This window comes from Saccostrea cucullata, unplaced genomic scaffold, assembly GCF_032062105.1.
Source record: "Saccostrea cucullata isolate Sc308-1 unplaced genomic scaffold, CSIRO_AGI_Scuc_v1 ctg3833, whole genome shotgun sequence".
Classification (NCBI taxonomy): domain Eukaryota; kingdom Metazoa; phylum Mollusca; class Bivalvia; order Ostreida; family Ostreidae; genus Saccostrea; species Saccostrea cuccullata.
In genome coordinates, this window is record NW_026939808.1 from 1 (window position 1) to 14,432 (window position 14,432).

General features: G+C 32.3%; 1 protein-coding gene across 1 annotated transcript; it reads left to right on the forward strand.

Moving 5' to 3' along the window:
- The first annotated feature begins 3,024 nt into the window (after nucleotides 1–3,024).
- Nucleotides 3,025–11,359, forward strand: LOC134254022 (uncharacterized). The gene is made up of 8 exons (XM_062736594.1): nucleotides 3,025–3,212; nucleotides 3,283–3,408; nucleotides 9,599–9,623; nucleotides 9,864–9,928; nucleotides 10,192–10,227; nucleotides 10,329–10,350; nucleotides 10,540–10,607; nucleotides 11,328–11,359. Exons 1-8 carry the CDS (start codon nucleotides 3,059–3,061, stop codon nucleotides 11,357–11,359), a joined length of 528 nt encoding a protein of 175 aa, XP_062592578.1. The 5' UTR covers nucleotides 3,025–3,058.
- Nucleotides 11,360–14,432: the final 3,073 nt, after the last annotated feature.

Below are 14,432 nucleotides of genomic sequence, written 5' to 3' on the forward strand. Positions count from 1 at the left end.
TGAAATAATTATATCAATAATGGTTGGGAGTGCATTTCAATTACAAACATAGGTAAGGCCATAAAAAAATATTCCTAGATTCTCATCCCCCCCCCGCCCCGATTTTTCTCCCGCCTCGATTTTTTTTTATTTTGTTTTTCTTCGTCTTAATTCTGATCGGGATCGGTATTCATCTACCATTCTACTTTCGTTTTAAATCCCGCGTAAGTCGACATGATTTTGATAGCGGAAAAGATGGTAATTGCTGTAATACATGCGTATATATTTTAAACAATGGTCATTGGTTAAAAAAGATTGGTGATGATATCAAGTAAGAGATAATTGAACCTTTACTATGATTTTTATTCGGGTATTGTAGATAAAATTACAACGATTGCCCAAATAAAAAAATCTGCCAAATTGAAAAAATAAAAAATAAAAAATAAAACCGCCCGCCCCCTCGATTTTTGAAAAAATTCGGATGAGAATCTAGCAATTTATTTATTATGGCCTAATAACCACTATTGAAATACGACCCTTTGAAATTTATTTCAATATTGGGTGAGAGTGCATTTCAATATAATAACCATGGGTTTCAACCACTATTGCAATACGATCACTACTGAAATAATTTTTAAATTAATTAAATTATTTAAATTAAATAATTAAATTAAAAATTAATTTTGAAATCTGCTCTTTAGTATTAATCAACCATTTTATGATAAAATTTGAAAAATTTTGAAATACGTGTCCCCAGGGTCAGTGGTTCCTTTGGGGTGAGGTGCACAACTGGTTATAAAGTGGAAGTGCATTTTCTCTTTGTTACTCTGATCTACCTTTGGGTATTAAGTAAATAGAGTAAACATGCTTAATTTATAATTATGTTAAACAATGTGCCTCTTTCAAAATTGTGAATTGTGAATTTTTCTTGTTTAAAACAAAAACCAATTTTAATTGTTTGAAAGTTGTTACACAATACTCAGGTGACCTATAAGGCCCTTGGGTCTCTTGTTATTTACAGTACCTGTAACTACTGTGGTTGACCCCGCCTAAATTTAATAGTCAACAGGAGTGAGAAGATAACTCTGGCCTGTCAAACAACACGTAACCCACCACCAAGATCACGTGGTATAAAGCAAATTCTGACGTCACCAGTCAGGCCACGCCCACAGAAGATACAAATCAAGAATACCTTGTGAGAACAACCTCAGTATTGCAGATCACTGGCATGGTAGGAGAGAACGGTCAACAAGTATATTGTGTAGCCAGCAACACCCGGGGACGTAGTGTAGAATCCAACAGATTTACCATAGACGTGAAATGTGTGTACTAGAATCATATAGGTTAAGATTTTTTTCTTTTTAAAATTTCATTGTTTTATTTAAAAAAACTCAAATAATCCAAAATCATTTTACAATACATAACTAACCATTAAAATAAAATGGTGGCAACAAACCATTCTCTTCATTCAATTCTGGAAAAGATTCTGTCAATGCGTTTCCTAGAAAAGGAAATGCAAAAAAGGAAGGAAAGGGCGCCATATTCAATTCTTGCATTCTTCTATAATCTAGTTAATTTAAGGGCCGACATTTTTACTCATTTTTCATTGTTGATCTGATTTTCATATTCTGTTCAAATGAAAAATAAAATGGTGATGTTAATTAATTCTATTTTAAGATTTTATAAGTTTCTCTACATAGATGTTGTCTTGAAATCTGTAGTCTTTTTCAAATGAATGTATGTCATACCTTCATCACCTGCATCAGATATATATCTCAGTTGATTCCATACACAAGAACATGCTCTTGTATGTACAATTTCTAAAACCAGGCAAATTATTGACAAACAAGTTGATGAAAAAAGAATATCAGCAGTCTCATTAAAAGTTCATTTCGTAAGTTCTATTGTCGATACAAAGACCTTGTCAGCAAATACAATTCATCATTAATCTAAATGCTGACTGACGTTTTTCTATACTAATAAATAGTCGATTATTTACAAACAAAATTGAGGACGGATTTTTTCCGTTATTCCCCGATCATGACAACGAAAGGGGGGGACCGGTCGGCAGGGGGTGCTCACTCCTCCATGGCACCCAAAACCCCCCGATTTTCGGAGGGCCGTGTTTGCTCTGCTCTGATTTTGTATATTGTTTAGTGGACTTTAGTTTAATACTGTTCGTTATCTCCATATATTTCTTTATGAAGATTAAGGTTGTCAAAAGGTTATTATCAGTAATGTTATAAATATATTAAAAAAATTGTCTTTTCTCGTGTTTTGTGCTAACAGCTTAAAAAATTAAAAACAAAATCAACAATTGAAGGTTTAAGCAAAGTCTTTGTATTATAAAAAAAATATTTTTCCCAAAAAATACTAATGACTGTGACATCTTTTTTTTTTTTAAAACCTTTTTCAATGAAAGGATATAAAGGGTGTTCGTGTAATCACTAAAATTCTATGAATCTCATAGATATTTCAGATGTAAAAATCTTACCGGGCAGTTGTTAAAAGGGAGTAACTGGGCAAAGCAATGTGTGGATTCTGTTTTACTGAAAATCCAGAAGATCTTGCCGAGTACAGCTGGACAAGATAAATTCTAGTAATTCCACAGTAGTGTCCACAGGTAACTTTACGTTATACAGACCGCCACCTTTGAGGATGGGGGTACATATACCTGTAGAGCTTCAAACTCTGTGGGGAATTCCAGCGGTTCTGTTGAAGTTTTAGTCAGTTAAGTTTTAAATTACCGAAGAATCAACTGCCCCTACATCATATTTTTTATAAATAATGTTGGACATTTCAACAATTCCTGTGAAAAATTGAAAACTTAGCTTTCAACATTGTACTTTTAAATCTAGAAAAATATATATTCAAGAAAAGAATTATAATGTTTTAAATCCACCAATGCATATCTTTATTTATTTAAAACCACTTGCGCCGGTATTGGTACATGTTATTTAGGTCTACAGAAGCATACGTTATATGGAAGTCGCCCTCCACAAAGGATAATAATAACATACACCATACTCTTCAGCTCAGTGAAAACAAAAACGTGTTTCTAAATGCATCGTTTGAAAAAATGAATAGAACAGATGATATAGAAATAAACAATTATAAAGTGACCAACCTGAAAACTGGATCTGTCTATATATTTAGAGTTTTGACCTCAAACCACTACGGGATCGCTCTGTCCAATAACCACTCATGTGTAACAGACCCAGAAAGGGTGGAGGGTATGTACATTGATCCTATTTCTGTAAGTTTGGAAATAATAAACATATAAATGGCAAACTTATTCCTTAGACTCAAATAAGGGATGTCCTACAGAGCAGATAATTGGAGGGATACTAGGTGGCGCTGTATTTACCATTATTCTGCTGATTGTTCCCTTTGCATTATGGAAAAGCAGAAAAGGAAAGGAAAATGAAGGTTAGTCCCTGCATTATTCAAAATTTTGTTTATTAATGAAAAAGGTCAAGATAAACAAAAAGACTTGATTGTAATTGTCTTCTATTAGATTGGTAAATATTCAGATAAATAAATGTTGTAATTAATATCTAATGTATACCCTGTAAAAATAAGTTACCTGTCTGTTGTTTTTCCAATTTTGTTTTTATTGAAAAGGTAAAACATAATTAGACAGTTATTGATAAAGAACAAAATACGGTATAAGCAATAATTCGCCGCAAATAATACGATATTTTAATGATCTTTGTATCATTGTTTGATGTTATGCATTGTAGTAAGGAAGATACGAAGTAAATTCTACAGGTACAAAAATGACGTAATTTTTAACTATGACGTCACTGATACGCGTGAAACATCCAATGGTCGCGCAAAATCGTTAAATTATGCTGGAAAATGGGTAATCTTTGCAGAAATTAGATCTTTTCACATGCAACAACCACTTTTGTACTCCGCATATAAGTTCATCATTACATATCTTAGTTACACTATTAAAATAGTGTTGGTTGTCACCTGTGATCAATATGAATTTTACAAAAGTTAGCATACGGATATAGATATTCTACCAACGCAATGTTCCTGATTCGATGCTAATGACGCTTAATTTACACAGAATGAGATTTTTTGTACTTCAAGTCCCATCACTGGACTTAGTAAACTATACAAATACCCCTAAATATAAATAAAATATTTTGAAAACAAAGTATAAATTGCAGTTAAAGATGCCGTTTATGCTGTTTGTACATCGTACATGTATGCACTTGCATACTCGTATATAGTGCCCGCGTCGGCTGTACATGTAGCATTGAATAACAGCACAAAAATATCATTCACAAAAATAGCACAATATGTTTTAAATCTAATCATTACAAGAATAACTTTAAAAATCTGTGATACATGTATCTCCAGAATAATTATATTTTCCTTTATGAGTCTTCCTCAATGTGTATGTAGTGTTTAATACTAGTCATAAATAGTGTGTCCTCCGAACAATCATGAGAAACATTAAAATACAATAAAATGCACATACATTGAATAAACTTTTACGATAACATTTAAATGTAGCATTAAAGTACATGTATGGTTCAACATTTAATTTGTCAGATCAAGTATTGCTTTATAGCCATTAATTGTGAAATACAAATATTTATACATGTACATGCTGTAAATCTTGGCAGTGTGTAGTTGATAGCAGATCAAAAAATAAAAAACACAACCAATCCAAGAAAATAATAGATACTAGATCGTACGCACATTAATAGTACGGAATAGCGCATACAAATTCAAATGTTTATTTATTATAATTTTTTTTTTTTTGCAAATATTTTTTGCATTGAACATTATACAATTATTGCTGTGTTTTGAGGTCAATACAATGATTTAGCCATCTGAGGAGTACAATATTCACCGAGCCCGGAGGGCGAGGTGAATATTGTACTTCGAAGATGGCTGAATCATTGTATTGACCGAAAAAACAGCAGTAATTGTTTTATTATATGATTCACTAATAAAATGATAAAACCCATTACTTGTTTGAAGTCATATCCAAATACAATTAAGAGAGAAGCAGAATGAAAATGTTAATCAACCTTACAGGTCGTATTTAATTTTTATTAAAAAAAAATTATCAATTTTTAATCTATGAAAATTCTTTTTATGTCAGTCTTTTTTCTGGGATAGATTTTTAAAGGAAGGAGTATTATAAGGGAAAACTAACTGCCAAAAAGTAAAAATTGTGATTCAGTAAAAGTAATAGATCTAGAGGAGTGTCCATGCATCCCCTCTTACCACCCTCACCCGAAAACATATATTCGCTTATGTTTTCTCCACATGAAAACAAGTCATAGTGGTTTAAATAGCTTTCCAAATCAATTTGTATCAATTTGGAATATCCTGATTATTTTTAGATCAATGTAGAGGAAATAAATCCTTGTATTGACCTGGAGCGTCACGTGCAGGTCAATACAACGTAGTATTTTTCTAACATAGTTGGATCTCAGCCAATCAGAGAGATGGAAATTATTCAATCATATAATAATACTGCGTAGGTTTAGCCCCCCCCCCCCCCCCCCACACACACACACAATTTCCACAGACACGTTACGTTACAGTATAGGTTTAAAATTGGGAAAGTGGTGCTGTTTGGAAAAACATATTGGTACTGAAGTTCGAACCCATACCCCCCCCCCCCCTCCAACGAAATAGGTTTTTCGTGTTTGGACAATGGACATAACCTTGTTTTCTTGCTTGTCAGTTATTTTTTTTTTTGGGGGGGGGGCTAAATTTTTCTTCTTACACTTAGCCCCCCTCCCCCTTTTAATTTGCTTCCGACGCCGATGCAGAGCTCATAAATTACATGTTATATTTAGAAGCCAGTGGTTATTTGGTAAAAAAAAAAAAAAGATTTACAATGATATGCTCATATTAGGGAATTATCGACAATCAGCAGCTTCTGACTTGTGATCAAGCTAAGGACTCCCCTACCCTTTATCCTTGGATTTTCAGATTTTTTAGAGATTACATGTAACAGTAGAGAGTCAAACGGTTGAGGCAGAACCCACGTGATTCTTTGTTACGAAGGAAAGCAGATCGTCTTCGAAAATTGTCAGCAATGAAATAATTGTTTGGACACAATTGCTGTTTTGTTTTTCCCTGTGAAAAAAAGTCTTATTGTGCTGCAATTAAGCTATAAAATTAGTGATATCCGTAAACAGTACGTCTTTTATGTACACAGATACATGTAAATATATTTCACACTTAAATCCAGGTAAATCCGTAATTTCCGACTGCATAGACAATCACAATTGAATTTCTTAATTTGTGATCATGAACACCATGTAGAAAAACAAGCATCTATTTTTAATATTTGTACTAGATTTAGTTACCACATATTAGTACATGTTTATATATGATAAAATCCCACCACTTTAGTACACGTTTATATATGATAAAATCCCACCACTTTATATCATTAAATATATATTCATTTTGTACTATAGAAACGGCATGGCGTATATTGGGACATACATGTACAAGGAATTACATGTAGAATTAGAAAAGTCAATTTACCACTGCTAAAGAAGAAGCTAACGACTAAATTTTTTGTCAAAAAAATTCAACATAGGCACGTAGCAACAGGGGAGGGTTTTTTTTTCCAAAAGTAAATTTTACTATTGGAAATGTTCTTTGATAGGCCGGTTGCCCCCCTCCCCCTCCATTTTTTGTTACAGTACAGTTACAGTTAAGGGTAAATTACATATACATGTAGTATATATATATATATATATATTGTATTTAAGAAATGGTACTAAAGAAGTTGGCCTCTACACACACCTCTTCCCCCTTGAAACATGACTTTCGAGTTTGGGGAATTCCCTCTCCCCCCCCCCTTTATGTTTTTTTTATTTTCATTAATATTTCGTTTTTTGCTTGTCAACTATTTTCAGGTAAGTTATTTTTTTTTCATCTTTGCCCCCCCCCCCTTACTTTCAAAAACGATGCTACGTCACTGCAACATTTTCAGAAAAGGAAATACCCATTTATGGGGGAGGTAGTGAAAACTGTTAACTCTCCAAAAAAAAAATATTGATTCTCCGTTCCATCAATATATATATTTTTTTGGAGAGCTACATTCTGCAGCTAAGGGGAGGGTGGTGTCATGGGCCAACTTATGAAAAGACCCGTGTTTCCCGGGTAGGGCTTGCAGGTTGTTCGTGTTCTTTGTTTTATTTTATTTTATTTTATTTTTTATTATTTTTTTTTTTTGCTAATTTTAACTTATTAAAATTCATTCCTGTGGAAAATGACTAAAATTTCTTTTCATGGACCAATACATTTTACATGTTTAGTACATCCTTTACACATAGGAAATACCTGTCTGTATTGTATTGTAAATTAACCCATTAGATTCTTTTTGCTTATTGCGAGAATTATACGTGTATCACGTTCAATTGTCAGAAAAAGTAGACACAAAGAAGATTTTTTATTTTTAGATAGCTACATTCTCTACCAAGCAAAGAAATTTTGCGAGAAATGGAAAAAAAACCCAGAAAGTGTTACTATCAACTTTAATATTTTGATCCTAATAAGAATAGGCGAAAACGAAATAAAGACATATTTGGAATTTGGGATAAATATTTGTCATTGGCTGCTATAGGAGTTGGGGATTCTGAAAAAAAAAAAATCCACGAGCGATTATACTTATCCGACATTATTGTCAACATGTATTGAATATGTAAACATATAATAAAATGACTTATACCTGTGTAAGTATTTACACGGACTTATAAATCAAAATGTAGAAAGCCTTTCAAGTGAGAAAAGAGTAGAGTAGTCTTCTAAATACTAAAACAATAATAATTTCGGAACAGGTGTTTAAAACGTTTTAAGCGAATTTGAAAGAATGCCTGTTATATTAGGCATAATTAATAATATGAACTCATTAAACTCAGAAAGGGGGGGGGTACATTTCAATTTCAAGTATTCCTCTGTCATCAAGCAGGATATAAATGAATATATCACAGAAAACAATCAGTTTTAATGTACCAATGAACTTTAAAAAGTTTACTGTGCTGATATTTTTTTAAATCGGGCTCGAAATCCCTCGCATTCTTATTTATATGATGTAGAGGGGGGTCTGTCCTGTACATTATATAAACATAGTATTCTAAACTACTGTTCAAATAATTATGATAATAATTTAAATAATAATTATCTTGACATTCGAGTTTTTTTTTAAATGTTCGTGCACCTTATATACCATATTCTAAAGAACTGATTTTTTTTTTTTGGTGCCGGGGAAACGTTGATTTTTTTTTTCATCAGGAATGCCATATACGACAGCCAACTGCTTACTGCCAACTGCTGACTGCTTACTGCCAACTGCCAGATGCTCACTGCCAACTGCCACACATATTTTAATAAATTTTCATATTTTTGTTAATATTTATGTGAATTGTCGAAAAAAAAAAAATCAAAATTAAAAAAAGCATGGATCCAGGATTTTTTTTCCAGGGGGGATCCACCCCAGTCTAAATAAATTGAACTCAGAAATTTCTTGACAAATAGCGTAAACTCCTTTCGTAAACGTGAAAAATTATTTGGGCGGTGTGGGTTGGTTATGTTCCATATCTTCATATCTATGATTTTCACACAAATTAACTTGATACAGATCCGCGTTTTCAGGGGGGGGGCTCCAAGGTCAGTTTTAAGTACTCATTCTGAAACCATTGATAAAAAAGTAATTGCTCTTATGTATAACTCCTTTAATATCTTATAAAATGACCATTTTCCTGTTTTATTCAAATATATGTGGCAGTTGGCAGTAAGCAGCTGACAGTTGGCAGTAAGAAGTTAGCAGTTGACATTAAGCAGTTGGCTGTCGTATATGGCATTCCATACATCAGGACATTTTTTCACTAGATCTGATGTAAAGAATTTTTTCAATTCATTTAAGAAAAATAGCTAAAAAAAATTATTAAACCCGTATAATCAATGCAATAAATAAAAAGAAAGCAAATCTCAAAGAGAAAAGACTATTTATTTCTTTTTCTCCTCGTTCCTCTGTTTGATTTAATTCTAATCAACTAAAGCGGCGACTCCTTCGTGGAGGATAACATTGTAAGTAATAATGAAAATAAATAAATAAAAAAAAACAATAATGACTTGTTAATAAATCAACAACTTAATTTCTTAAATTTATATTTACAGTGTAATATAAACTGTGTCCTAGCCAGTAAATTAGAATTTTCAGATTACGCTTACTACACGTTTAACGTATTCATGACGTCGCGTCAAAATTCTCCGTAAAAATCTCGACGTTCTGCTATAAAAGGTACTGTATTCAGCGTTATTTTTCCAATGCATACATTTAAGTCAGATATATAAATTATATATCATTTGATTCTAAAAGTTCTAAGCTTTTTAAAATGTTTTGAACAAAGCATGTCTGACAGTCGGCATTTTTTAGCCAATACCGTACTTTGTTCTTATCTTTTATTTGTTTGACACCAGGAGAACAGATACTTAAGTAATATTTAGCATGGATTAGTGAAAAAATGCATTATTGTTAATTTATTTTATATCCATTGAAATCGTGAAAAATGTTGTTATTGTTAAATATATATGAAAGTATAAAGTGTATTTCCTATTATAGACAGAAATAAAGAGACCTTGGGCAGGTAATTATTTAATAAGTCTTTTAATTCCATGAAGAATCGTCATGTCTTATTCCTTAAAAAGTCTTCAAAACGTGATGATTTAAAAAAAAAAGATAATTGAGTGGGATAGTTTGGGGAAAAAGGATCAGTTAAAATGTCTGTTTTTAATATGTCTGATAACTTTCTTTTAGTTCTTATTTCTTGGAAAAATTTGAGTTAAGTTGATACATGAAAAGTAATGACTATACTTACTTTTTTGAGTGAACAAAGCACAAACGTGATTATCTCCCGTGAAGATCACCATTACCAGGGAATTTCAAAAACAGGTAATGTTTGATGAGATAATCTTTGTTAAAAGTTCACTGTATGATGAATTATGTCAAATATTTACCCTTTTTTAAAAAAAAGGCTAATATCTGACGTCTATTGCACAACTGATATAAAGAGAGTTAGATATATTTCGATGTACTTCTGATTATGTATGTATTTCAAATAACTATCAATACTTTGGTTTGATATCTATCTGAATTTCATCGGAATATGCTAATATTACTTTTTCTTTCAATTACTATTTCTTCATTTCTTTTAGAAACAACTGATACAAACGTTTATGAAAAGATAAAAGGTAATATAATTATGAAATGTCACGAACAAAGAAGCAAATCTTTCAATGTAGTATAGCTAGTTTGTTCTTTAACAATGTATAATTACGTTTCTTCATTTCAGACTCTAATAAAGCAGAAAATAGGTATTTATGAAAAATTATCAAAGTTGTAAATACCTTAACAATTTTGAAAATCTATTGCATACATTGATCATATTAAATATGTACATTAAATAATCCATGCATATTTCTCTGAATTTTTATATAGGGGTGATCCAAGCATGATAAGCAAATCAAATCGTTTGTTAACTAAATTATATCGTTCCTTTATAGAGTGCAATACCTTGAATTAATTGATGTGCCGGAAGTTGATAAGAAAAATGACAGAGTCAATACTCCAAGTAAGTGCTAGTGATGTTGTTACTAATACAGTAGTAAGGGATAATATTGTTATAGTTCTCAAGAGAAATACAATAAACCTTTTCCAGATCACAAGTAAAAAGTAGAAAATTGAAAATGATATTAACAAGACTGTTTATACTTATTATGTTTATAAAGAATAGACCCTTGATCTTTTGATTGAAAAGAGCATACTCTGAGTATGATTAATTTTAAACCGAGGCAAACTACTCAGACATAAGTTGGTATGAGGGGGATTCAACAAAATTGTTTAAAGTCTTTGACCGTTATATTAAACAATAAAAAAGGTAAGATAACGAGCAGTGATCGATCCATATAAAGTATAAGAACAGTGTGAAGATATTATACAACACGGACCCCTGGACATTACAAAGATAAGGTGAAGTTCCCTGGAGGAGTAACATAGCTTACCAATGGGTTATGTTTCGGCTGACATGTTTCATACCAATTCTTAAACCTCTTTTATTGCTCTTAATTTGACTACAATGTGCTTTTCTTGATCAATACATTAGGCTTATGTGACTTTTAGAGAGGCACCAGATCCCACCTCTGAAATGTCCAAGAATCATTGTTTATGCCCTAGTCACAAATTTATAAGTCTGTTGTTGATAAGAAGCTCCTTATTCATAATCATGTAGCCAGCCAAAGGCAATATTGTTTATGAATTGTATGTGCATAATCTTCTCATTTTCTCATTGTAGGTGATGAGAGTAGCTACTCTAACATTACATAATCCAAAAGAAGAATCAGAAAGGAACAATGACAAAAAAATTAACTTTCAATTTTTCTTCATATATTCTTTTATATTTAAAGCATGAAGTTTTAATTGAGTAATTTATTTCCACTTTGGGTTTCAGTGGCGGGAACTTTTATAATGGATGCTAGAGGTTACGTGGCGCGAAGTCAAAAGAATCTCGCCGTGAATCTCTAGCATGATCAGCTGGATTAGTAAGACTTCGTATGAAAAACCTGAGTCAGCATTTTGCTTAATGATAAATTGCATTTGCTGATAAGATCATTGTGTCGACCATAGATCTTACAAAATGGTCAATTTAAACGAGAATGCTGATATTCCTGTTTCAGCGACTTGTTTGTCAATAACTTACCTCTTTTTAAAATATGTTTGTGCGTAGTCCATGCTCTTGCTTATTGAAGCAACTGAGAAATATGAACCCTGATTTTAAGTGATGAAGATATATTGCTGCATAAGTAAGGGAGGCTGACAAATGAAACGTTAAAGTCATCAAGTTTATCGTAAAGCTTGTTTGTTAAATTACCATAAAATTCTTTTTTCATGTTAGTTATTGACAGACACGTTGCTGAAATAGGAATATCAGCATTCTTGTTAAAGTGATCATTTTGTTAGTTTTGTGCCTTGGAACAGTGATCATCCCCTGCCGACCGGTCACACCCGCCGTGTGCTCCTTGTCATGATCGGGAAATAATGGAAAAATTAGTCGTCAATTCAGCGTATAAATAATGGAATAACAATAAGTATCAGAAGTGTCAGTTAGCATTTGACTTAATGATAAATTGTATTTGCTGACAAGGTCATTGTATCCACCATAGAACTTACGAAATGATGATTTTAAACGAGAGCGTTGATATTCTTGTTTCATCAACTTGCATGTCAATAATATACCTCGTTTACGAGATTCTTCATACATAGAGCAAGCTCTTGCGTATCGAATCAACTGAGATATATACACTCCGTATGCAGGTAATGAAGGTATATTGCTGCATAAGTAAGGGAAGTTGACAATAGAAAAGTTAAAGCCATCACGTCAGGGTATCATAAAGCTTGGTTGATAGATTACCATTAACGTCTTTTTCAAGTAAAGATCCACGTATGAAACAGATGCTTCAGACTCTGTGGTGTCTTTTATCTGTAAGATCACCAGGATATATCGTATCGACGAAGGAATGGAAATTACCTTTGTAAATTGACAATACAATGTCGATATATCTAAATGTCGAGTTGAAGGCCACAGCAAGTGTTTTCTTCTTTTCACGCATAATATTTTGCAAAAGTCTTCTACATATGAATATAAGAATAGGTCTGCTAATAACGGAGCGCAATTGGAATTCCAATAGATTGTTGGAAGACCTGGTCTCCGAAAACCGTTTAGATATTGTCAATCAGAAACACAATCATCATTTTATGTCATCTTCAGAGTACTTGTGTGTGCAATTAGAATTTGTTATAATAAAATAATTATGCACATGACTAATTCCAGTTAAGTAAATTTACGAGCTCCATTTTTATTTAAAAAAAAAAGCAGCTGTCAATGATATTAAAAAGCCTGGTCTTTAATTTTTCGTGGGGAATGGTTGTATATAAAGTTGGAAAGTCGTAAGTTTTTAAGGTGTTGATTTCGGTAAAATCTCGTGATTTCAAATTATCTAAAAGTTCTTTTGAGTATCCACATCTGATTCACACCACTTCGTGACTATATTGTTGCACAGTACTCCCGACGTTTTTCCTACACTACTGTCAATATCTTAGTGAGGAGTAACGGAAGTGGCTTGGTTGAACATTTACTGGAACCCGCAATGTATCTTTGTTTGTAAGGATTTTTATGAAGTTTCGGAATCCAATATATATAAGATAGTCCAAATTCCTTTTGGCTCTGTGGAAAATTAAAAATATTTAAAACTGACATTTGATTTTGAAGAATCTTCCCTTAGAGAGGGAAGTTTGAGTATAAATAGGATTACCACTTGTAGAATTAAATCCATGTTCTTCTAAAATACAGTTTATGTAATGAGCCTTACAAACGCAGACTATGTTGTTACCTGCTTTGTCGGCAGGAACCAGTACATACTGATCATGTAATCTATCATGTAACACAGAAGGATATATGGTTTTCATATTGCCCCTCAATTTTTTTAATACGCGACTTTAACATGGATCTGATGCATGTAATCTATCATGACAAGGTGTCAACTATGGCATGTCAAACGTTGCAATATTCGATAATCTTGTGATGTATATTCAAAATCTTGTGATGTATGTTCGAAATCTTGTGATGTATATTCAAAATCTTGTGATGTATGTTCAAAATCTTGTGATGTATATTCAATATCTTGTGATGTATATTCTAAAACTTGTGATGTATATTCTATGATCTTGTGATGTATGTTCGAAATCTTGTGATGTATATTCTATAATCTTGTGATGTATGTTCGATTCCTAAATCTTGTGATGTATATTCGAAATCTTGTGATGTATGTTCGATAATCTTGTGATGTATATTCGAAATCTTGTGATGTGTGTTCTACAATTCAGTGATGCGTGCAATAAAATTGCATGACGCAACAGAAAAGCAATATTTACTGGATTTCTGAGATACTCCTATTTTGAAGTTTCGTTCATAAATTGGTTTCTTTAAAGTTTAAACTGGATTACGAAGTATTATTGTCATTGCTTGAACTGGATTACGAGATTGTTGCTTTCTATATAAAATGCATAATGTTTGTTTATTTTCTGCCTTATTCATTCGCTGTGCAAAATCCTTTGTTCACACAGTCCAGTATTATTTTGGAGTACAATATTAAATATAATATTGTACTCCTGACAATAATATTGGACTATAGCAAGTACCCTCTTTGAAATACGAGACTGTAGAAACAAAATAATGACGTCACAAAAATGTTTTAATGTATATTTTTAGACGAGCTCATCGCCAACCAGGAGATCAGAATGATCGCATCTGCTCCTGCCACTTTAAGGATGGTAAGAAGGAGGGGGACCCTGCATATTTTGCATGGAATGAAGGAAAGGCCATGGATTTCTCTGATCCTGA

What these genes read in the sequence shown, in the direction of transcription:
- LOC134254022 (XM_062736594.1), top strand. Translation starts at nt 3,059, where the DNA reads ATGAATAGAACAGATGATATAGAAATAAACAATTATAAAGTGACCAAC. An exon ending in CCAGGGAATTTCAAAAACAG is followed by an intron (nt 9,929 to 10,191) that starts GTAATGTTTGAT and finishes CATTTCTTTTAG; the next exon opens with AAACAACTGATACAAACGTT. An exon ending in TCTAATAAAGCAGAAAATAG is followed by an intron (nt 10,351 to 10,539) that starts GTATTTATGAAA and finishes GTTCCTTTATAG; the next exon opens with AGTGCAATACCTTGAATTAA.